This window comes from Lutra lutra, chromosome 5 (genome assembly GCF_902655055.1).
Source record: "Lutra lutra chromosome 5, mLutLut1.2, whole genome shotgun sequence".
NCBI lineage: Eukaryota > Metazoa > Chordata > Mammalia > Carnivora > Mustelidae > Lutra > Lutra lutra.
In genome coordinates, this window is record NC_062282.1 from 26251078 (window position 1) to 26273277 (window position 22200).

At 39.9% G+C, this 22200-nt stretch overlaps 1 protein-coding gene across 2 annotated transcripts; it reads left to right on the forward strand.

Moving 5' to 3' along the window:
- Window positions 1-4835: 4835 nt before the first annotated feature.
- On the forward strand, window positions 4836-21864 carry SUB1 (SUB1 regulator of transcription). 2 transcript variants are annotated; one of them, XM_047730448.1, is made up of 5 exons: window positions 4836-4938; window positions 7452-7524; window positions 9685-9807; window positions 16936-17044; window positions 18741-21864. In XM_047730448.1, the coding sequence occupies exons 2-5, from the start codon at window positions 7453-7455 to the stop codon at window positions 18818-18820; spliced, it is 384 nt and encodes a 127-aa protein (XP_047586404.1). In that variant the 5' UTR covers window positions 4836-4938; window position 7452; the 3' UTR covers window positions 18821-21864. The 2 variants fall into 2 exon arrangements, with proteins under 2 accessions (XP_047586404.1, XP_047586405.1); XM_047730449.1 differs by lacking the exon at window positions 4836-4938 and adding an exon at window positions 5056-5187.
- Window positions 21865-22200: the final 336 nt, after the last annotated feature.

Below are 22200 nucleotides of genomic sequence, written 5' to 3' on the forward strand. Positions count from 1 at the left end.
TGCTAACAGTTTCCCCAAGTATCAAAACCCAAGAAACAGCCAACTGCATTTGCATGCAAAGCCTCACATTTCCCTGCTTCTAAAAATTCATACTTCCTTAACAGTTCTCCTCCTCCCAAAGCTCAGAGAATTGAAACCCAAACTCGTGCAGGCATATCGCCCAGTTCTCTCAGTGACACAGAAACTGAATGAAAACTTTTGTTAAAGGGGGAGGGGATGGAGACGCAAAGGACGCTGTATTTATTTATTGTGTTTGGTATTACCTAGAATATCAATAAAGATTTTGAAGGAGACCAAACTATGTCATCCCAAAATATGCCTTGAAATTGACATCAAAATTATTTTGAGCTAAAAGCACTTAAAAAACACCCCCGCTGGTACAAGAAGGACGCTCTGACTATCCCCCTTTTCTTCCTAAATGCAGAAGATAAAAGCCCCATATGGAAGATGTCTTTCCCAAACCAGAAAGAAAGTAACGTTCTTATCAACACTACAGGAAGTTGAGACTGAGAGGATTCTGTACAAATAGGCCTTGTTCAAATAATTCTTATTTTTCTTTAGCCTCCCCACGTAATTTTTCCACAGTTACCTCTACTCCAATCTAATAGACAAGTTTGTGGATTTTGCAACTATTTTGAACCTTCATTTCCTTATGAGAGCTGCTGTGCCACGCAAAACTACATTATGTTTGTATGCTTTTCTTCTCCTCATCTGTCTTATGTCAATTTAATTCTCAGAGAGGGTGTGGAGGTGAACTCCTCTCCTACAATTTTGTCAGGTAGGTGCATATGAAGGAGAGGGGAACAAGTGAGCAGACCCCTGCCCTCCCCACATCAGCAGGCTGTCTCAGTGTTTATTTACATAGCTACTTTTATTTCATTATGATTTAGAGTTTCTCTCACACACATACATACACACACCATATATATATATTTTTTTTTTCTTTTATTTTGAACGAGTGAGGGCACACACATGAGTGTGGGGGGGAGTGGGGAGGGACAGAAGGGGAGAGAGAGAATCTTAAGCAGGCTCCATGCCCATGCAGGGCTTGATCTCATGATCCTGAGATCATGACCTGAGCTGAAATCAAGAGTCAGATGCTTAGCAACTGAGCCACCCAGGGGCCCCACAAAATGTATATATTTTAAGGAATTAACTTGTGTTTTTGTCTGCATTTAATCTTTTAAATGTCAACCCTAGAAAGGGAAGGGTCTGGGGAGTGATGTTTCGCATGAGTGTTCAGGCTTAGATGCAGCTTCTAAATTCAGCTCACTCCTCAAACCCTGCCCGCATGCCACACTCCCTCCAGTTTCTCCAGAGAAGATAGAACAGAGAAGGTAGGATGGGGTGGATGGGAACCCCTGCTGTCGTACTGTTTGTAGTCCCCACCATTCTCCACTTTTCTCATTCCCATCCCCTGCACCCCCTACCCTTCCATGGCATCTCCAGCCTGCAATTCTGAGCTTCCATAGGATTCGGCACCTACGTTGCCAACTCCCTTACCATTTTTCTACCTGCTGTTCTGCTTCACGTTTTGGGATTCTGCACTGTCTTTGTTCTCTGCTATGGTGGCCATTACAATGCAGGTCTCTCTTCTACTTACAGAGGAGTGAGATCGACCCAGGGCCTGGTGGTCTCTGCCGAGTACTGTTTTTTACCAAGCGTTGCTCTGCTGGGGTCGAGGCCTCCCCTCTCTCTTGGGTACTATGCACTCTCTTGTTGTACACTGAGGCCTAGGAATTTATTTTGGACTCACCTTGAGCCCACACAATTCCACAGTGGTGTTTCAGTCAGTGGCAAAGAAGGAAGGTTGACTGTTTCCTCTGCATGTAATACAGGCAAATGGTTTTTACAGCAAAGTTGCTTGGATCCAGTGGGTTTAAGTTTAGAACACATCTTTCTTCTCCTTATTACTCCTAGTGGTCTCTTTGTTGGGCCCAGACATGAGCACAGAGAGCTCAGCTGGGGCCGAGTCCATAGGACAGTCACTTTGATATTCTAGAAATGTATCATTTCTTATTTTCACAACCAGAGAAACCTCCTCTATAGTGTTTCCAGCCTCTAGCTCTTCTTTCTTCCTTCTTCAGCCCCATGTTCACATCACTGCAGACATTCCCATTTTAACTGCCCGGGCTCAAAAATCTTTGCTGTCTTCTTATTCATACAGGACAATCCAAACTCCTTGGACTTCATTTAGGGCCCTTTACCATCTGCCTTCATCTTACTTTTCCAAAGAATTGCTTACTCTTCCTCTGTGCCAACTTGCTCCTATCGGATCGACACTCACAGCTTCTCAATGTGCATTACTCATTTTGTGGTCACACCTTGCAGAGTGTTCCTCTTTTCCCAGTCCGCATGTTCTCTCTCGTTCCCCCTAAGGCTGTCTTTCTCTTCAAAGTGTTCCCAGTTCATTCCAATCTGGAGGCTCAGCTATTTGCAGAATTTTATAGTATTTGTTGTTGTAGCTGTCATTTGACGATTGAACAGGGCCTTGCACTATTGCCTGTAGACTGATCCTTCAAAATACAAACCCCGGGTTAACACAGATCCATTTCTCTGGGCACAGATACCACTGGAGGAAGCTGTGGGATTCCTTGGTGTTGATTAGCAGTGATGAGGAAAGAAGAAAAGGCAGAGGTGCTATCCTGAATCTTGGAGAAAGGCCAGAAGCCAGTAGCTCTGCAGAGCCAACCCATCCTAGCATAGGAGCCATCCTGGCACTGAGCCTGGGGAGCTGCTGGGTGGGCCATACCTGTTGTAGCCCCTTGTCTCTGAGGGGCTTCTACATCAAGAGAACATTTGATCTTCAGACTCATCTGGATCTTAGGGCTTTTGGTCTGCTTGAAACCCCCAGCACTGGGACTCAGTCGGTTAACTGGCCCAACTCTTGGTTTTGGCTCAGGTCATGATCTCAAGGTTGTGAGATTGAGCCCCACCTCTGGCTCTGTGCTCAGTGTGGAGACTGCTTGAGATTCTCTCTCCCTCTCCCTCTGCCCTTCCAGCTCCTGGGCTTGTGCTCATACATGATCTCTCTCTCAAATAAATAAATCTTAAAAAAGAAAAGAAACCTCCAGCACCAAAATTTTTAGCCCACTGTCCCTTTTCATTCAGGTCCCTATCCAAATAGCTCCATTTCATCCCTAATCACATCTAAATTAACTTCACCCAACACTTTGTATGACATCATCCTGTTTTTCTTATCTGAAATTATCTTTATCTAACTCTTTGCTTATTAATAGTCTATTTCATGTGTTTACAGCAGCCCTATCTATCTTGTTTGTTCCTGAATTTCCAGCGCTTAGAGTAGTGCCAACATATAGTAGATGCTGAACACATTTATTGAATGAATGACTAAACTAGGAAAGGAACTTTGGGTGGTTGCTTGCATTTGAGCAGAGTTGTAACTCTTTCTGTCGTGGAGAAGAAGAAGCGGAGGTTGGGAATCAGATGGCTACAACCAGTGTTCTGAATCCTGTACCTTCTCAACCAGCACCAGATTTCCAGGAAGAGCCACGTTCATGGCTCTCAGGGCTGGGTAGCCCAATGATCCTCTAGTTACCCCAGTATATGAGTTCAGTACAACTAGATACCCCCAACAATGCCCTAGGACAGGCACCATTGGCTTTCAGGGGAACTTTGGTCAATTAGCCATAGTTTGGTGGGGGAGCTTCCCAAACTTCCTCTAGGTGTGCAAGCTCTGGGCAAGTAACCATGCTGGAGTAGTAGTGATTGAGTACCTTCCATTTTTTTTTTTTTTTTACAAATTAATTTAAATATTTTACTTTTTCAACTTTCCTGTTGAAGTGTACTGTGAAATGCACAAATGCTAAATGAAATCTTTTATCTGTGTATACTTGTGCAATCACCACCAGACCGAGACATATTCAGCATCCTAGCAGATTCCTTCATACTTGGTCCCAACTGATTATCCCCCAAGGGCAACCTGACCTGGATCCCTATAGATTTTTTTTGCCTGTTTTGGAACATCATATAAATGGAATTATACAGGAACTGTTTCAGTTTTGAAAAGTGGTCATTTAACCTGATGCTGCATGACCAGGAGAGGGGTAAGAACTTTTGCTTTCCCCCTCAGTCTGCAGCCCTGTGAGTCAGGCAGGCATTGCAGGGTTTGAATCATGACTTACTCCCATAACCTCCAGAAGCTTATTCAACCTTGTTGACCCTTGGTTTCTTCATTATAAAATAGAGTAATTATTCCTGCTTTGGAAAGTTCTCCTTAGGATGAGTAATATATGCAAAGTGCCTCGCGCAGTGCGTGGCACATAGTGGGTGCTTGATAAATGCGTGTTGGATAAATAAAACGATATTTTTACCTATAGTAAGCATTCATTACATATACACAAAAATAATCTACTGGTCAAGCATTCATTACATATACACTAAAATAATCTACTGGTCATGTTCCTTCTAGTACTGAAGTTTTCTCTTTTGTGAACTACCCCCAGGACTTCAGTTTAAAGATAAGGATGTGTGTGGCCAACGACTTCTGTAAAGATTTCTAGCACTTTCTGGAATTAAAAATTCCTTTGGGTTTTACCAGCCAGAGTCAATTATTGGGAATGGGGGTAAAGGACCATTTCTGGGAAAATGGGCTTTTTCTGTATGAACAACTCACTTTAGTACAAAAAGTATTTATGGAACGAGTGCAAAGCTCGAGGTTTTCTGTTCCTGTTTTATTCACAGATCATACTCAAACTTCTCAGCATTTCACTTTCAAGGGACCCGCTGAAAACGACGGCGGGTCCCTTTAAGGCCCTGGAAAGGGTCTGGGTGTTGGTTTCGGCGGGGAGGACACGCCCCATCACGTGGGCGCAGTCCCAGAGGGGCGGGGCCGGCGTCTCTGGGTTTCCGTCACTTCCGGTTCTCTGTCAGTTGCAAGCGAGCGAGCAGAAGGCAGTTCGGCTGCAAGAGTGGAGCGTGAGTTCTGGGGACCCCGCCCCCACCCCCTCGAACCCCTTCCTGGCCGGCCCCCACCATCCCAGCCGGGCCGCGAGCCTCTGGCGGCTCTACCCAGCTCGCAGGCCACGGGCCAGAGGAAATGGCGGCGTTGCCAGGCCTCCCCGCCTCGGCCTCCCTGGACCTCCTCCTCTGTCGCCGACCCGCGCGTCCCATGCTCTGCAGCCCTACCCGCGCCAGACGCCAGCTCCCGTGAACGGCCCCGGCGTGGCGAGTGCGGCGGCGGGGCGAGGCCGGGCGGGGGCGAGGAGCCGCGGGGAGGGGGCCCGGGCGCCCCCGGGACAATGCAGCGGCGGCCCGGGCCATAGCGGGGGCGCGTGTGGTGCCTGCTTCTCCCCAAGGCCTGGCTGGGGCTCTTTCCCCAGGGTTGGGGGGCTCTCTACCGGAGGGGGAGAGAGGACCCCGTCGGAGGAGGGCCAGGGGGTGGGGGAAGGACGGCTGGTGTGCTGAGGGTAGCTAACGCTTCGAGAGAAGAAAATGGCGCTTGGTGCAAGTCCCTCCTCTTCCCATACGGTCTTCTCCGCACTTCGCCGCCTCCCACGCCCCCTCCGACCAACCTGTCCCCCCCCGCCCTCCACCCCCGGGCCTCAGCCGTTGCCAGCCCCAAGGTTCCAGTAGCTTCCTGGCACTGCGCGACCCTCTTCCCCGTCTTGGTGCTCATCACCCTCGTGTTGTACCGAATTCCTGTGCCCTTTAGTCCCGGTTTAGTTTCACCTCGTCTTTTCTGTTCCTCACGCCATCATCAAAGACCGAAATTCATTTTTTCAGTTGCATTTTGTATAGATTCTACATTAGCGTTTAGTATCACCTGCCCGAATTACTGGCCTGCCCCCCTCCTTCGAACAGTAAAGATTCATTAAGTGGAAATAAAAATCTATCTTGTCAAAAGTTCAAAGTGGCTTTAGTTACCATCACCTTTTTTGTTTGTTTGTGTTTGTTTTTTTTTTCGATGGTCTTATAATTTGGGTTATTTATGAAGTCGTTCTGTGAAATGATCTTAGGCAGCACCCCCCTACAGCTTTTATTAATAGACCGTATAGTTATGCTTGACAGTTTCAAAGTGAAAAAATAGGTTATGTCCAATTTAATAACCTTTAAAAAGTTTCTTGGCATTATTAGCTTCTAGCATTAAAAAACCTAAATTGCTTTTGGAGTTAGGGTTGTAAAATGGAACAGTAACAGGAATAGTGCATAAAATGTAGTTCTCAAGTTGCTGGTCCCCTCCAAATTTACTCTTCTCATGGGGAAATTATCAGTTAAACAACATGGCTGGTTGCCCATGTTTGAGCTTTTTGAAATTAGTGGTTAGAATTGGGATGGATGGCCCACTTCTTTTACCTTGACCTCCTATTGTGGAACACCTTTAGTGTTAGTTGCCAAGGCAAGTTTAGTCTAGAGAGCTAGATTACTTGGGATTTTTTGAGGAGGAAATGAAGTCTTTTTTCCTTTATTCAACATTTACAGACTGTGTGTTGTATATATTGGGCCCTTTAGGGCATACAGAAATTAACAGGACTCAGTCTTTTTGGAGATAGAGAGGGCTAAAGAAAATTTAATAATAAGTGGTTTATGACCTGGTTTTATAAGTGTCTTGAAAAGAGTGCCTTGGAATTCCTTGAAATTTGGGCTTTAGCTCCCCACCCCTCACTTCTCTACAAAAGTTGGTGCACGAGGCGCTCTGTCTCTCAATAGAGATCCACCTGAAAGCAAGATATTGGGTTATGTATCTTGTGGTGGGGGGAGCTAAGGTCATAGTGGAATTTGAGAAGAGGTTTTGCCCCTCCTATAAGCAGATTCTTCAAAATATAGTTAAACTATTTCAGAGTAGAAAATTAGTGTAAAATACAATATACTGTAAAAATTGTATTTAACTTTGTGAACTCTGAATTAGTTTTTGTCATTTTGATGGCATGATCAAAAAGCCAAAGAAAATTAGGGACATCCACAAAATATGAAAAAATAGGATTATGCTGGCAAACGAATTACATCTGTATAGTGCAGCTGTTCCGCATGTTGCGTGAATGTTGGGGTCAGTTCCTGCAATTAATAATTCTGTTAGGTCTCATCAATGAGAAATATAAAACAGTACTGAGAATATGCCTATTCCTGGTTTTAACAGAGATTGCTGTCAGCTGCCTTTTTCCAATTTAGTCTACCCATAAACATCTAACTCCTCTAAAATGAAGTATAAAAACACCCAATGGGTTTGAGAAAGAGGTGTAGGAGTGTGAGATGTGTGTGACATTTAGATCTTTCTCCTTGCTGGATTCTCCTTGCTGGGTTCTGGGTGTTAATTTCAATTTGGAAGAGTATAAATTAAGAGTATAACTTGTAGCATTGTGCTGAGCGTAATAACTCCAGTACTACAAAATGGTAGAACCATGGAACTTCTCGAATTTTTGCTTGGGAAAGAGTTAAGTCGAAGGTAATAGAACAATTTATAAATTATTGTGTATAATGTGTTTTTCTTTCAGAATGCCTAAATCAAAGGAACTTGTTTCTTCAAGCTCTTCTGGCAGCGATTCTGACAGTGAGGTTGACAAAAAGGTGACTGTTAACGCAAGTCATTTCTGTGGTAACTTAATTCAGCAGTATTGCCCACATCCCGTTCTCAAGGACAGCAAGGCTTATCACAATGGTAAAATGAGTGCCTGTATGGGTGTTTCAGAAAGTGCAGATGGCTCCTGGACCTCTTGACCAAAATGCTTGGGTTCCTTGTACGTTCACACTCCTGACCCCTGAATCAGGCTTGAGCAAGTCTTGAGAGTTTAACAAGTCTCCCGTAGAGGACTTCTAGGAACCCCAAAGCTCTAGGGCCACCACTTTATTCCCTAGGGGGATAGCATTAGAATGAGGCCCGGAACCCTGTTTGCCATTATTCAGAAACCTGCCTAATCTCTAGGTATTGTGTGTTGTAGTTGAGTTAAAATTACCTGAACTCTTTGAATGTCGATGTCAGTTTTGACCACTTTCTCAGCCACTGGTGTTTATCCAGCACAGTAGGATTACTTAAAATGTAGGCTTGGTACATTTTAAGTTAGAATGTTATTTACTCTGTTCCCCTCTTTTTAGTTAAATCAACACCCGGCAAAGCTAACATAAAATTACGCATTTGGACAAGAGGGTTTTTGTACATTAGATGACAACCGTGCTGGGAGCCGTGTATTCTGCTTAACTGAGCAGCTCACACTGTAGTCAGAGCTTCCTTCTATGCAGAACTGGTTTTTTTATTTCCTAGGAGGTTACATAATTATGTCTCTGAGTTTAGTTGGCAGTGTTAGTTAAAAGAGTGTTAGTTAAAAGAGCTTATGGGAGAATCTTGGAGAAGATGGACCTTTATAGGGAAATACAGAATATATATTATTCTGTATATATATATATTCATATATATATAATATATGAAATAAGGTCTCAAAAAGCATACATTAGCTATACTCCAGAAGAAAATACCTCTTAATTTTTTTTTATTCAAACCTAGTAATGGCATTTGACTATTCATTTAACAAATTTTTACTGAGCTTTTATGTGTCAGTCCGTAGATACCCAGCCCCCTATATAAAGAATAATCCACTTTCTGCTTAATTGAGCTGTTTTTGCTATTTGCTATTAATAGTACTATTAATCCTGTAAACACAGTAATACGTTAACTTTTTCAGTTTATATACGTGTGTACATTCTGTTTTACCTAACTTCACTAATTCAGTACGTTAATATATTAGTTTCTACTTTCCACTAAGGAACATGACTGCCCTCTGCTGTTTAGGTTGGGAACTCTACTGGTTTTCATAGGCTGTTAGGTCATTTTCAGAATGAGGCGATATAAAAAGTTTTTACAATAATGTTGTTTTATTTAAAACATTGCCTTGGGGCGCCTGGGTGGCTCAGTGGGTTAAAGCCTCTGCCTCCGGCTCAGGGCATGATCCCAGGATCCTGGGATCGAGCCCCACATCGGGCTCTCTGCTCAGCAGGGAGCCTGCTTCCTCCTCTCTCTCTGCCTCTCTCTCTGCCTGCCTCTTTGCCTACTTGCGATCTCTGTCAAATAAATAAATAAAATCTTAAAAAAAAACCAAAACATTGCCGTGATTTGGAATGCTAATCTAACACATTGCTGTCCACCTTCAGTGATTTTTGTGATGAAGTTCTTGTGTTGTTGACTTCTAATGCCCAGTACAAAATAAGCTTTTCATATTCATAACTTTTCAAAGTCAGTTTAAGTCCCTTTTGGAATAGACAGGGTACAAATAGCATATCCTAGATTGGAATGAGTTGGTTGTTTCTTCCTAATTAATATATATCTTTTATAAAAATATAAGTTGCTGACTAACTTGAGTAGACTTGGGGTTTTCAGAAGTTTTCACAAGCAGCAGGCCCCCATCTCTTTTTTTTGCCCCCCCCCCTTCCAAAAAAATCGTATTTGGGATACTAGTCTAGAAAAGAATTATTCCTCTGGTTATTGCCACTATGATGCTTGAGGTGTTTTTTGGGCTTCTGAGAACACATTTTGAAAAAACTGTGTTAGATCTTAGGTTAGCTCCATTGTTCCATTGTCAAGTGAAACTTGCCTGTGTATGTGTTTACGATTTTTTTCTTAATAAATGTAGTCTTTTGAATCTTTAAGTCTTAAAAAGTAATGAAGTGCTTGAACCTGAGATATGTTTTATTCTTACGTGTGCAAATTTTAACCATTATGCTTATTTTTCTTTCAAGTTAAAGAGGAAAAAGCAAGTTACTCCAGAAAAACCTGTGAAGAAGCAAAAGACTGGTGAAACTTCAAGAGCCCTGTCATCCTCTAAGCAGAGCAGCAGCAGCAGAGATGATAACATGTTCCAGGTAATTTCCTTAGATATTCGTGTCTGGCTTGATCTGAAAAATGTTACTAGTACCTTAATTTAATACTGCAAAATATTGACTAAGAATATTCCTTGAAATATAAGAGTAGGTTTGTAGAAATGAAAGTCATTTATACGATGCTAGATTATTGTTAAAGTCTAGAAACCTGTAGTTTGGCTAAGTGTAAAATTATTTATTTATTTATTTATTTATTTATTTTAAGATTTTATTTATTTGACAGAGTGAGAGAGATCACAAGTAGGCAGAGAGGCAGGGAGAGAGAGAGAGGGAAGTAGGCTCCCCGCTGAGCAGAGAGCCTGATGTGGGGCTCGATCCCAGGACCCTGAGATCATTACCTGAGCCGAAAGCAGAGGCTTTAACCCACTGAGCCACCCAGGCACCCCTAAGTGTAAAATAATTTAAAAGTTACAGATATAAAAAAAAAAAAACCCAAAGAGATTGAGAACTGCACATTTAGGAAGCAGTTTGGAATAGATAGGTCTAGTATTGGGCTGTGAAATATGGATGGAGTATTACTGGAGAAGAAACAGCATTACGGCCTGCATAGTTTGGGCTTGATAAGAATAGGAGAGGCAGGTGGTGCCTTTGTGGCTCAGTTGGTTAAGTGTGGGACTCCTGACTTCTGCTCAGGGTTTTGGGATTGAGCCTGTGTTGGGTTCCGCCCTCAGTAGGGTGTCTGCTTGAGATTCTCTCCCTTTCTCTGTGTCCTCCCCTAACCCTATGATGCTCACTTGCTTTCTCTCGAAACAAATAAATAAATTTTCTCTCAAAAATAAATAAATCTTTAAAAAAGAACAGGAGAGGTGGGTGGATTTACTGAAATTGGCCCTCCCTGTATAGTGGGGAATAAGATTGAATATCGAGGTAAAGCAAGGGAAGTGTTTCAAGTGTTTGAAGGGCTTAATTATGAGTTGGAGCCAAAATGTTAGAATGAGGCTGCAAACATTTGACTGGAAAAGGCTAGAGTGTATATACATGTACACATATATGTATATATAAAATGCATAGTTATGTATAATATAGATATGTATTTTTAACTTTCTGATGGCCTTGAAAGACAGTGCCAGGATTAAGGTTAGAATGAGAAAATAGGGCACCTGGGTGGCTCAGTTGGTTAAGCGTCTGCCTTCAGCTCAGGTCATGATCTCAGGGTCCTGGGATCAAGGCAGTTGATCAAGTCGATATCAAGTTGTCAAGTGGTACACCTTACGTGTATACGGTTTTTGCTAAAATATGTTAAAAACATAGACCATCCAGATGGATTATTTAGTTATGGGGTTTAGTTCTCTGACTTCTGTAGCGTTGGGGAATAGACTGAATTGGTAGAGAACCTGAGTCACTGTATATAAGGAAGTATTACCAAAGGGCCCTCATTTCTTTTAGTTCTTAATAAGTTGAGTGATTACCATATTTCATCAGGTCTTGCTGAGTTCTGGGTGTGCAGTGATGAGCCAAGTAGATGTGATCTCTGGTTTTATGGAATATATGGGAATAAATGTGATACTGATAAACATGTATTTATAATTAAAGTTACGATGTGGGCTGAGAAGCAAAAGGGCAGATTATAGAAGAGGAGGTGCTCTGGGAATCTCTTAAGGATGTGACATTTGAAGCTTAAGACCTAAATGAGCCAGTCATACGAAGTGAATGGGAGGCGGAGTCCTTTTCAGAGTAAGTAGAGAGATCTGTGCAAATGTTTTGTGGCTAGAGCTTAGGAAGCCTGGTTGAGAGAGTTGATAGGCGATCTAGTTGGTAAGGAGGTTGGGGGCCAGATCTTGCACCATCTTCCTATTGAAAGGCCATTTTTAGGAGACAGCTCACAGAGTGGAACTTGTTAAGACATTGATAGAATCTGTCAGGACCCAAGTGATCTGGTATCCTTTTCAAAAACAAATAGATCTAAAATCTAAATTAGAACTGTTTGGGTATTAATAGCCATAAGACAGGATTTTTTTTTTTTTTTTTTAAACTTCATATCCATCACTTGAGAATTAGAAGAAATAATCTTACTCTGGTAAAGCAGTGTGCATAAACATAAGCAGCTCCTTAAATGTAATACTTGAAGAGAATTGTACCCAAGGAAAGTCACTGCACTGATTTTTCAAACTCCAGAATGATTTGGGCAGAATCCTGGCTAGAGCGGAAATACTCCTACATGCTTGCCTTGAGTCTGGTTCCTTCAGCTGTGAGTTTAAGAACTTGGTTCTGTAGAGACATAACCTCCCTGAGGTAGAACTTAACGTGATATTGAAAACAACCTGGAGATCTGTCTCGTAAATACTAAGCACTTGTGTCCTAAAGGTCAGAATGGTTGAGACAGGGACATTGATCTGTATTTTTCTTCAAAGTTAGACACAGGGGTCAGTAGTACTACCTTACTTGATTTAATGATTTAAGGAAAAACCTGATCCTTTAAAATTCTGTCATTACAGAGACAATTCTTAATATGGTGTAGAGTTGGGGTTCATGTATGTATTCTAGGAACCTGTGAAATTATTATTTCTCTATTTGAATTTTTTTTGGTGAGTGAAGAAATTATTCATAACTTTCATCAAATCTCCAAAGGAGAGAGGAACCAAAAAAATTTAAGGATCAACATTCTGAATGATATTCATGTTTTTCCCCCTTGTTAAATACCACATTATATGTAAATGTATACATATGTTATACACACACACACACACACATATATACATAAATGTATACACATGTATACACATGTATACACATATATACATGTATATACACATATACATATATACATAATGTAAAATTATATGCATTCTGTCATCCGATTGTTAATTTCCTCTTATACATGTGACTGTAGAGATCTTTATTCTTTCTACTTTAATCGTTCTGTCTATTACCTCTTGTTTCTGTTTTTTTTGGAGGAGGGTAATAAGAGTTTGTCAGCTTTATTCATTTATTCATTTCTCCTCAAGGGAGAGTTGACTATTGGGCTTCTTTTTAATAAATGTTATTGAGAGGTAATTTATATATATAACAAAATGCACACATTAAGCCTAAAATTTGGTCAGCTGTGATAAAAATGGACACAGTCTTGTAATGAGGCCTTTTCCATTGCCCCAGAAAGTTCTCTCTTGGCCTCCCTTTGCAGTCATTCCCCCTGCCTGAGGTAACTACTGATCTCATTTCTTTCACTGTGTATTTATTTTGCTTGTTCTACAGCCTTTTGTAGTGGAATTGTACAGTTTGTATTGTTTTGTGTCTGGCTTCTTTTGCTCAGCATAACATCTTGGGGTCAGTTCTTATGGTTATCCATTCGTAGTTTGTTTCTTTTTATTGCTGAGTTGTATTCCACTGTTGGATTATACAACAGTTTGTCCCTACACTTTGGATAGACATTTGAGTTGTTTCTACCTAGTCTTGGGCTGTTAGGAATAGCACTGTTGGGAACATTCTTATACAGGTCTTTGTGAATTTTTTTTCCTTTTTGGATCAATTATCAGATGCATTTGCTGGGCCTTAGGGTAAGTGTATGTTCAGCTTTATAAGAAACTGTCAAACTGTTTTCTGTAGTAGCTGCACCATTTTACGCACCCAGCAACAGTGTGAGAGATTCCAGTTGCTTCATACATGTCCTCACTGGGTTTTGTCAATATTTGATGCTAATGGATATGTAGTAGGAGCTCATTGTAGTTTTACTTTGGACTTTGTTCAGGTCTTTTTTGCCCATTAAAAAGATAGAGGTCATTTGGTTTATTGAGCTGGAAGAGTTCTTTATGTATTTTAGGTATGAGTTTTTTGTCAGCTCTAAATATAGTGGACATTTTCTTTAGGTCCATGGTTTGCCTGTTAATTTTCTTTTCTTAAGAAAATTTTATTTATTCATTTGTCAGGGGAGAGAGTGAGTGAGCACGCACACAAGCAGGAAGGGCAGCAGAGGGTGAAGCAGGCTCCCTGCTGATCATGACCTGAGCTGAAGGCAGATGCTTAACTGACAGAGCCACCCAACCGTCCCTCTAGCGTGATTTTACAGTTTTAAACCTATTTTCAGTTTGAATTCTCAGGAATACAAGATTTGCAGAAGAGAGTAGTAGTAGTATTTTTTCTGCTTGTGTTTTGTTTTGGTTCTAAGTCCAAGAACCTATAAAGGCTCCAGAAGTCTCTTCCTGGTTTTTCAAGTCCTCTTCAGTATAGCTCCCATCTGTTTAGCATGTCCTTGAATCTCAGCAGTTGTTGTGTCTTTCTGTTTAGTCCCTTCCATGTCCTTGTCATTTTTTTCTCTTTTACTTAATTGATGGGCTGTCATTTTTCAAGGTTAGATCCTAATACCTAAGGTCTCTTCCACATGCTCAAGCCCACACCGAACTCATACTTGACTTAATCAATATTACTTCAATAGGTTTTCAGTACATTTTAATGTTAGAGACTCAGCTAGCTTATTAGCTCATGGGCTTACTAGCTATAGGGCTTACTGGCTAGTGGGTTTACTGTAAAAACCAAAATGAAACAATGTTCAGTTCTGTGGTTAGCTGCTTAAGATACTTCTGCGTTTCTTAGAGTCATTAAATCAGTATTAAAAATCACAATTAACAGTTTTACTGTGATAATTATTTTGGTCTTAATTTATTCATTTAGACAGTTTACTGGGAACCTAGTATGATAGGCACTAGGGGGTGCAAAGAAGATTGATTAAAAAATAAGCCATTAAAACGACCCTAAGATCACTGGTGACTTTAGAATCGGCAGTGGGAATTCAATTAGTAGAAACAGTATTTTTCTCCTTTTGAAATTTGGCAATAAAAGGAAGAAGGAAAAATGGAGAAAGTTATAAAATGCTGCAGATTAGAGAAAATGCCTTAGAAAAAGAGAGGAATGAGCATGTTAGGAAATGGTAGATAAGCAAAGGGAAAGAATGTGTAAGTAAGAAATAGGATAGAAAAAGTAAAAAGTTAAGGCTTGATGGTGTTGTGAGTACAGGGAAGAGAGATTTGAAAGCACTTAACCCATATCCAGTGGACTTCATTTTCTCCATAAAGCATGGGGTATGCCTGGAAGTAGGGGCACACCAGCGGGATCAGAAACTTACTTAAGGAAAGAAAACTGAAGGAAAATGAACCAGACCTGGCTGAGACCAGAAAAAGCACCGTTAATGTGTACTGGGTCAGTACAGCTGTGATTCTGCTACAGTAATACTCAGTATCCCAATAAAAATCAAGGGACCCAGGATGGAAGGGAAAGGAACATAGCCAAATGCAGAATCTTTGCACGTTGATGTGTTCTAAGCACAAAAATCATGGCCAGTGATTAGTCAGTAGGTTTGAAAAATAGTTTTTTTTTTTTTTTTTTTTTTTTTTAAAGATTTTATTTATTTATTTGGCAGAGAGAGAGGCACAGCTAGAAAGGGAGCATAAGCAGGGGGAGTGGGAGCAGGAGAGGGAGAAGGAGGCTTCCCGCTGAGTAGGGAGCCTGATGCGGGCCTCGATCATGACTTGAGCCGAAGGCAGACGCTTAATGACTGAGGCATCCAGGTGATAGGTAGAGGCATTGAAAGTTTTGATCAGAAAGTATGACTTTTTAGTTGAAGTGCTGGACAGTATAGACAGTGTCTTATAGTGAAGACATCTGGAAGGTGCTTTACAGAGTAAAGCCTTTTCCTTCTCTGGAATTTGTAGTTTGTTAAGCATAGTATCAGGTTTTTGGAAAATGGCTTTCTGTGGGTAGTTTTAAGTTCTTAATTTGAGGACTGTGGTGAAGTGTATTAAAGATGTTATTTGAAATGAATGTCTAAAAGGAAGAGGTTTCTCATGTTCTAGTGACCAGATCTCTGGATTTTTTAAAAGGTACATAGCTAGTGGGGTTTGTGGATTCCTACTAGTTGTAGTTTGTACTGCCAAAGTTTGCTTTCTAATGATTTTTGTGGTAAAAAACGCAACATAAAATTTACCATCTTAAAAGCATGCATTAGTGTTAAGTATGTTCATATTATTATAAAACAGATTTCCTGAACTCTTTCTTTTAGCAAAACTTAAAGAATTCCCCTTTCCCTCTTCCCCCAGCCCCTGATAATTAACCATTCTGCTTTCTGTCTCTCTGAATCTGACTGGTGTAGGCACTTGTATAAGGGGAATCATGAAGTACACATCTTTTTTTTTCCCTTTCTTTCTTTTTTAAAGGTTTATTTATTTTAGAGTGAGAGCTTCAGTGTCTATGTGAGGTAGGGGCAGACGGAGAATTTCAAGCAGACTCTCCACCTAGCTCAGAGCCCCATGTGGGGCTCATGACCTGAGTGGAAATCAGGAGTTGGACGCTGAACTGAGCCACCCAGGTGCCCCAGTATGCATCTTTTTGTGAGTGGTCATTTCACTTAGCCCATTCAGTAAGGCTCATCCATGTTGTAGCATGTGACAGAATTTCCTTTTTAGAGGCTGGATAATATCCCACGGTATGTATATATCTCAGATTTTGTGTATCCATTCATCTCAGGATGGACATTTGGGCCGTTCCCATCTTTGGGCTGTTGTGAGTAATGCTGCTGTGAACATGGGTGTATAAATAAATACCTTCTCAAGACCTTGCTTTCACTTCTTTTAGGTTCATACCCAGAAGTGGGGCTGCTGCATGAAATACTCTTATTTTGAATTTTCTGAGGAACCACTGTACTGTTTTCCATAATGTTATTCTGTTTTACTAATGATTCCTTTAATGTGAAAGCGATTGAAAGTGTGAGATGTACTTCATTTTAATTCCATCTTTTTTTTTTTAAAGATTTTATTTATTTATTTGTCAGAGAGAGAGAGAGAGAGCGAGCACAGGCAGACAGAGTGGCAGGCAGAGGCAGAGGGAGAAGCAGGCTCCCCACAGAACGAGGAGCCCGATGTGGGACTCGATCCCAGGACGCTGGGATCATGACCTGAGCCGAAGGCAGCGGCTTAACCCACTGAGCCACCCAGGCGTCCCTAATTCCATCTTTTTAAGAAAGATTTCTTCTTAACAGTGACATTTCCTTTGGTGGTAGTTTTGATACTGAGAATAGTAGTTACTTTCATGATTTAAAGTACAGGGAGTGTGCAGCAAGTTGTGATAAAAATATGGACAGTCTCTTGAAATGAGAACCTTTCTTTGTTTTTGTTTCTTTTGCAGATTGGGAAAATGAGGTATGTCAGTGTTCGGGACTTTAAAGGGAAAGTCCTAATTGATATTAGAGAATATTGGATGGATCCAGAAGGTGAAATGAAACCTGGAAGAAAAGGTGAGATTTAATTTCCTGAATTTGGTCTTAATAATTAGGACTAAACCAAAAGGTAACCTACCTTATTTAAAATTGAAATAATGTTGGCAGTGCATTTGGAAGATCCTCATTTAGTTGATTCTGTATTTTCTGTAGTTTTTTAGACATGAGATTTAACTTATTTTAATGCATGTCTTAAATAGCTATTGGAATAAAACCCAGGAAAAAGAACACACTTCCTATCACTTCATTTGGCTGCTAATTTGCTTCCATGTAGCTTTAGGAAAAAAAAAATTGACGTGAATTCTTAAGTAGAGCAGGCACTATCGGGTCATTTGTAAAATTAGGAATGAAAAATTCTGGTTTACGTGAGTGTTTCCTTGAGGTTCATCTAAAGGATATCCTTTTGGGGGGGTAGCCTTTTAGCAGGTCTTTGTCCTTCTTCCATTTGTGCGTCACCCAGTCCCAAGTTTGTTGGCATCACAGAAGCACATTTTATTTATTCATCATAGAGCTAGGGAGTGTTTGTATAGAAACATAAATTCTTATATTTGGGTAGTTAGCTGCTTGAGGTTGATCCTTAGATCAAAATAGGCCTCTTTATCGCCTTCTACTCTGCCTGTTTGTTAGCTTGAAGGTACCGCTTGTTTGCTTTATGCAGTTCTTAGGTTTGGTAAACCTAACCTCTCTGTTTCTGTACACTTTAACATTTTCTTGTTCAAGGCCATTTCTGGAATCACTGAACTTGTTTCATTGTGGCCAGTGCCAAATTCTTCTCTTGTTTCTGCAAACATGTATTGAAACAATTTGATTAGGTTTAAAGCCCTTCCAGGGTGTTGACCCAGGGTGTTCTTCTGCCTTCCTCTCAATTTCATGGCCTCCCAGCAGTTTTCTGAGAAATACATGAATTCTTCCAATTCTAGTTTATTTTTCTATTTATGGGGGTCAAATATTAGTACATTATAAGTTTCAAGTGCAAAGTGCTTTCTCTTCACATTTTTACTTGAAAGGCATGTTCTTAGCTAACATTTTAAATGTATATTATGTGTCAGCTGATAAGTAAGCTTTTCACTCACATTAGCTAATTTATTGGTTCACAACACTGCTTTGAGGTGTAAATACCATTTTACTGGTGAGGAGACTGAGGCTTAGAGATTTTTTTTTAAGGTCATACAGTTAGTGATAGGGATCCTGCGATTTGAACCCTGACAGCAGGACTCTCCAGAATGCATTTTTAACCACTGTCTACATTTTGAGAAGTCCTGTATGGGTCATGTCCGAGGAATTTCTCCAAAGTAAATGCTTTTTGAAGAACTCAGCACAGAGTTGCTCACTTGAGTTCCTATAGAAATTTTGAGCAAATGTTGGAACCAACTGGATGTAAAAATGGAGTGTCACATACAAAATCTGGATCTGGCCACTTAGCTTGCTAGTTTACAAGGTTCTGTGAGATGCATCTTCGCGTCATCGTTTGTTCTCACAGGCTGTACTACGTATTGTGCAGGATGCAGTGTTGGAAGTAAAACTGGGCATTAGACTCGTCTGCTCAGGTAATTGTGATTAGTCTGTAATAACAAGGGATTTGACTCTCAGTATGATAGTCATTGTGCCATTCCAAGTGGCAGTTGTCGATAAAACAGTTTTTGGGTTGGAAGTGTGAAAATCGTCAAAGCTTAAATGGATTTCCAACTTTTAATTTTTAAAAACTTTGTTTTAGGTATTTCTTTAAATCCCGAGCAATGGAGCCAACTGAAGGAACAGATTTCGGACATTGATGATGCAGTAAGAAAACTGTAAAATCAGAGCCATGAAACCTGTACTGTTCTAGTTGTTTTAATCTGTCTTTTTACATTGGCTTTTGTTTTCTAAACGTTGTTTTCCAAGCTATTGTATATTTGGATTGCAGAACAATTTGTAAGATGAATACTTCTTTTTTTTTATGTGCATTATTAAAAGTGTTCTGAGTGAAGCTAATTGTCAACTTTATTAAGGAGGATTGCTTTGTGCCTGCCACCTAGTGTAAAATAAAATCAAGTAATACAATCTTAACTGTTGTGGCCTTTCTTGATCAAAAGAGTTGGTACCATTTAAGGCCAAAAGTAACAGTTTATAGACCTGTTAGTTTCACTTTGGCTTTTACATGCAAAAGGATTTGTATTGCATTGAATTTATAAACTCTGACTTGTGAAATTCATAGTTGATCTGTTTTCTTCCAGCCCAATGTCTAGACTTAACTAGATTTTTCTACCCCAGTGATACTTCACTCCCCCTCCCCACTTTTTTTTAATGGCGTTTTTTCCTTTAATGACTTGTCATGTTCAGTTTTCATTTCACTTTTTTGCTCTCTTGAATATATTATACTAATTTGGAAAATCATTGACACTGTCAACATGTTAGTTATCTCAACAAGGTACTTGTAATTAAAATATTATATGAGAGCTACAATCACTAATTCTACTGTATTAACTATTAGGAGATAGAGTTTGATAAAAAAAAACATGGCTTGTGTGAAAACTGAGCAAGTAAGTGTATGTCGTTACCTGTCGTGTTCTGTGTTGTTCACCTTATTGCTTAGTCTGCAGAGAATAATGACTTAAATGTCTGATTTCCTTTCACTTATTAAACCTGTTCACCATGGGATGATGTCTATGAAATCAGATACTGTTACCTTAGATTAGGATTTAATAAAAATTGTGAAAGCTTACTGGCCTAACATTTTATTTTATAACGTTGAGTGTGGATTATATGTAGCCAGAGATAATCACTGAGCTTTACTGTCACAGGAGGTAATGTGGTTAGTTTTTGGAAGAAAGACTATATAGACACATATTTCTGTTTTTTTGGCCTTTTCTTAGTGGACTCGGTTCTTTTTTTTTGCAGTTAATCTACTGGACAGTAGTATTCTAGACTTAATGTTACTAAGTTTTAGCAGGCACTCGGAAGTGATTTTCATTAAAGTGTAGCGATGAAACAGACCCCGATTGAGGCACAGATTACAGGGGCTTTGCAGCAATAAATAGGGCAGGATGTGCCTTAGGAAGAGAATTTAGGGGAACTCTAACTGAGATGAAGGAAGGTGGCAGTGAAGAGGAGGGAAATCTCTTCAAACAAGGTGAAACATAGGATATTTTGGTCACATTGATAGGACACAATCCTGGATGGAATAGTAAAAAGAAAGGTTTAAAGACATGTAAAAAAAAAATTCTTGTTAACAAACTATTTTCAATAGCTAATCTTAAATGGTTTTATTGCCATGCCGGAGAGTTGCACTATTATACCAAGACTGATGACTGCGTCTAAAACATTTTATAGTAGAATTGTCAAGGACTTGATTTCAAAACTAGCTGTCAGGACACGTATAGTTATTAAATTGTTTTCTGGCAGTTCTTCTGTTTTAAAGTATGTTTTTACATTTTTTAGATTTTTCTAATGTTTGCTTTTAGCAGTAATCCTAATAGGTGCATAATTGGGGAATTAAATCTTCTCTTCTGGTATTTCAACTTCCATCAGATAATAGGTACCCAAAGTGTTCAAAATGGTATTTTAGACAAATCATATCTTGATTGTTAACTTTCCCTTTATTTGGGAACATACATGTGTTCTATTAATTAATTGGGTGGACTTGTAAAGTATTTCTTATTATATATACACAGAAAGGGTAGTTAGAACACAGAACATTGATTTTGGTGTAGGTGAAGAGGGAATAATGGGAAAGTTTCCTAGGTCTATATGAATTCAGGCTGCGTGTGCATTTTGAAACAATCTGCTGACACAGAGCTGGTGCTGAAATCTGTTACCTAGGCATTTTCTAGCTGTACAACATTGTGTCATTAAGACCTTCATATAAAGAGTGTTTCCCTCACAGAATTTGATAGGTTGACTGCTAAATTCATTTAAATTTGTAAATGGATATGCAATATATAGAAATTACTTCTTTTTTGGGGTACAGGAAGTGATGAGAACTAGGTTTAAAAGAAAAGACCAGTTAATTGTACTGAGAAGAGAAGATAGGGGAGTGAGGTTTTCTGTTTAAAATTACCTTCTTGGTAAGATTTCTTCCAGGAAGAGAGCTTGCCATTTTGAGGCAGCGGTTTCTTACTTGGTAATGCCAGAATGAATTTAATTAATGCCAGCCCTGAGTGAACTCGTAGCAGGGTTTCTCCAATGGGGTTTTTCTCTTTGTCTTTTCAAGTATGGGTAGCATTTGACCGATTTCCAGTGCCCTTGGCATTTTACTTAAAGAACAACCACTAAAAACAAAAAAACAACAACAAAAAAACCCCCACACCACACACACATATAAAAACAAAACCAAACCTCTTTATGATTTGATTATTCTCTCTTGCTTTTACTTTGTGAATGCTTTTGAAGAATACTCCTACCTCATTAGCTAGTCAAGTTGTTGTGATATTGGATCTATTTCTACGTAGGAAAAAACACTTAGGAAAAAAAAAAGTACATACATCCTGGCTTGGCTATTGAGGGGAAAAGAAAGAGTTGAGTGTTATTTAGGTTTCCTGATAGGGATGTCAGAAAGAGCACTATACAAGCTTGAAATTTTTTTAAAAAAAGCGCTGGCTAATATTTAGGTATCTCCTGAAATTCTTTGTTATTTACTTTTTATGGAAATTCAGTGAAATACTTTAAAGTTTTTGTTTTTATTCTTAAAGTATTTTCCAGATAAAGTCTGGGGTAAACATTCACATAGTCACGAATATGTAATTCTGTAATTGTGGAATAACCTGTATGCTTTGTTTGGTACATCTTCCGTGGAGATGTCAATGAATATAATCCTCCCATCTGTGAATATTTTAAATGTTGAAATAAAAATAAGAAATGTGGCCTATGTGTCATCACGGTTTCACAGACCTAAAAATGAATGGCTTAGTTATCTGTCGAATGGGTTTTGTTAACAAACAATGCCTTCCTGTGTGAATGCTTTTGGAATGTGAATTCGTCTTAGCATGTTGTATCTCCTGAGGACCTCTGGAACCTGACCAGACTGGACTGGATGGGATAGGACTGGATGGGACAGGGTGGAGTGGGGCAGGCAAGTGGGGGTGGTGTGGGCCTGTTTTTCCCCGTCTACCTGATCCGGATGGAAAAATGCAGATAATAAGGTGTATAGAATCTCTTCTTTCTCTCTCTTTTTTTAAACCTTATTATATGTTTTGCAG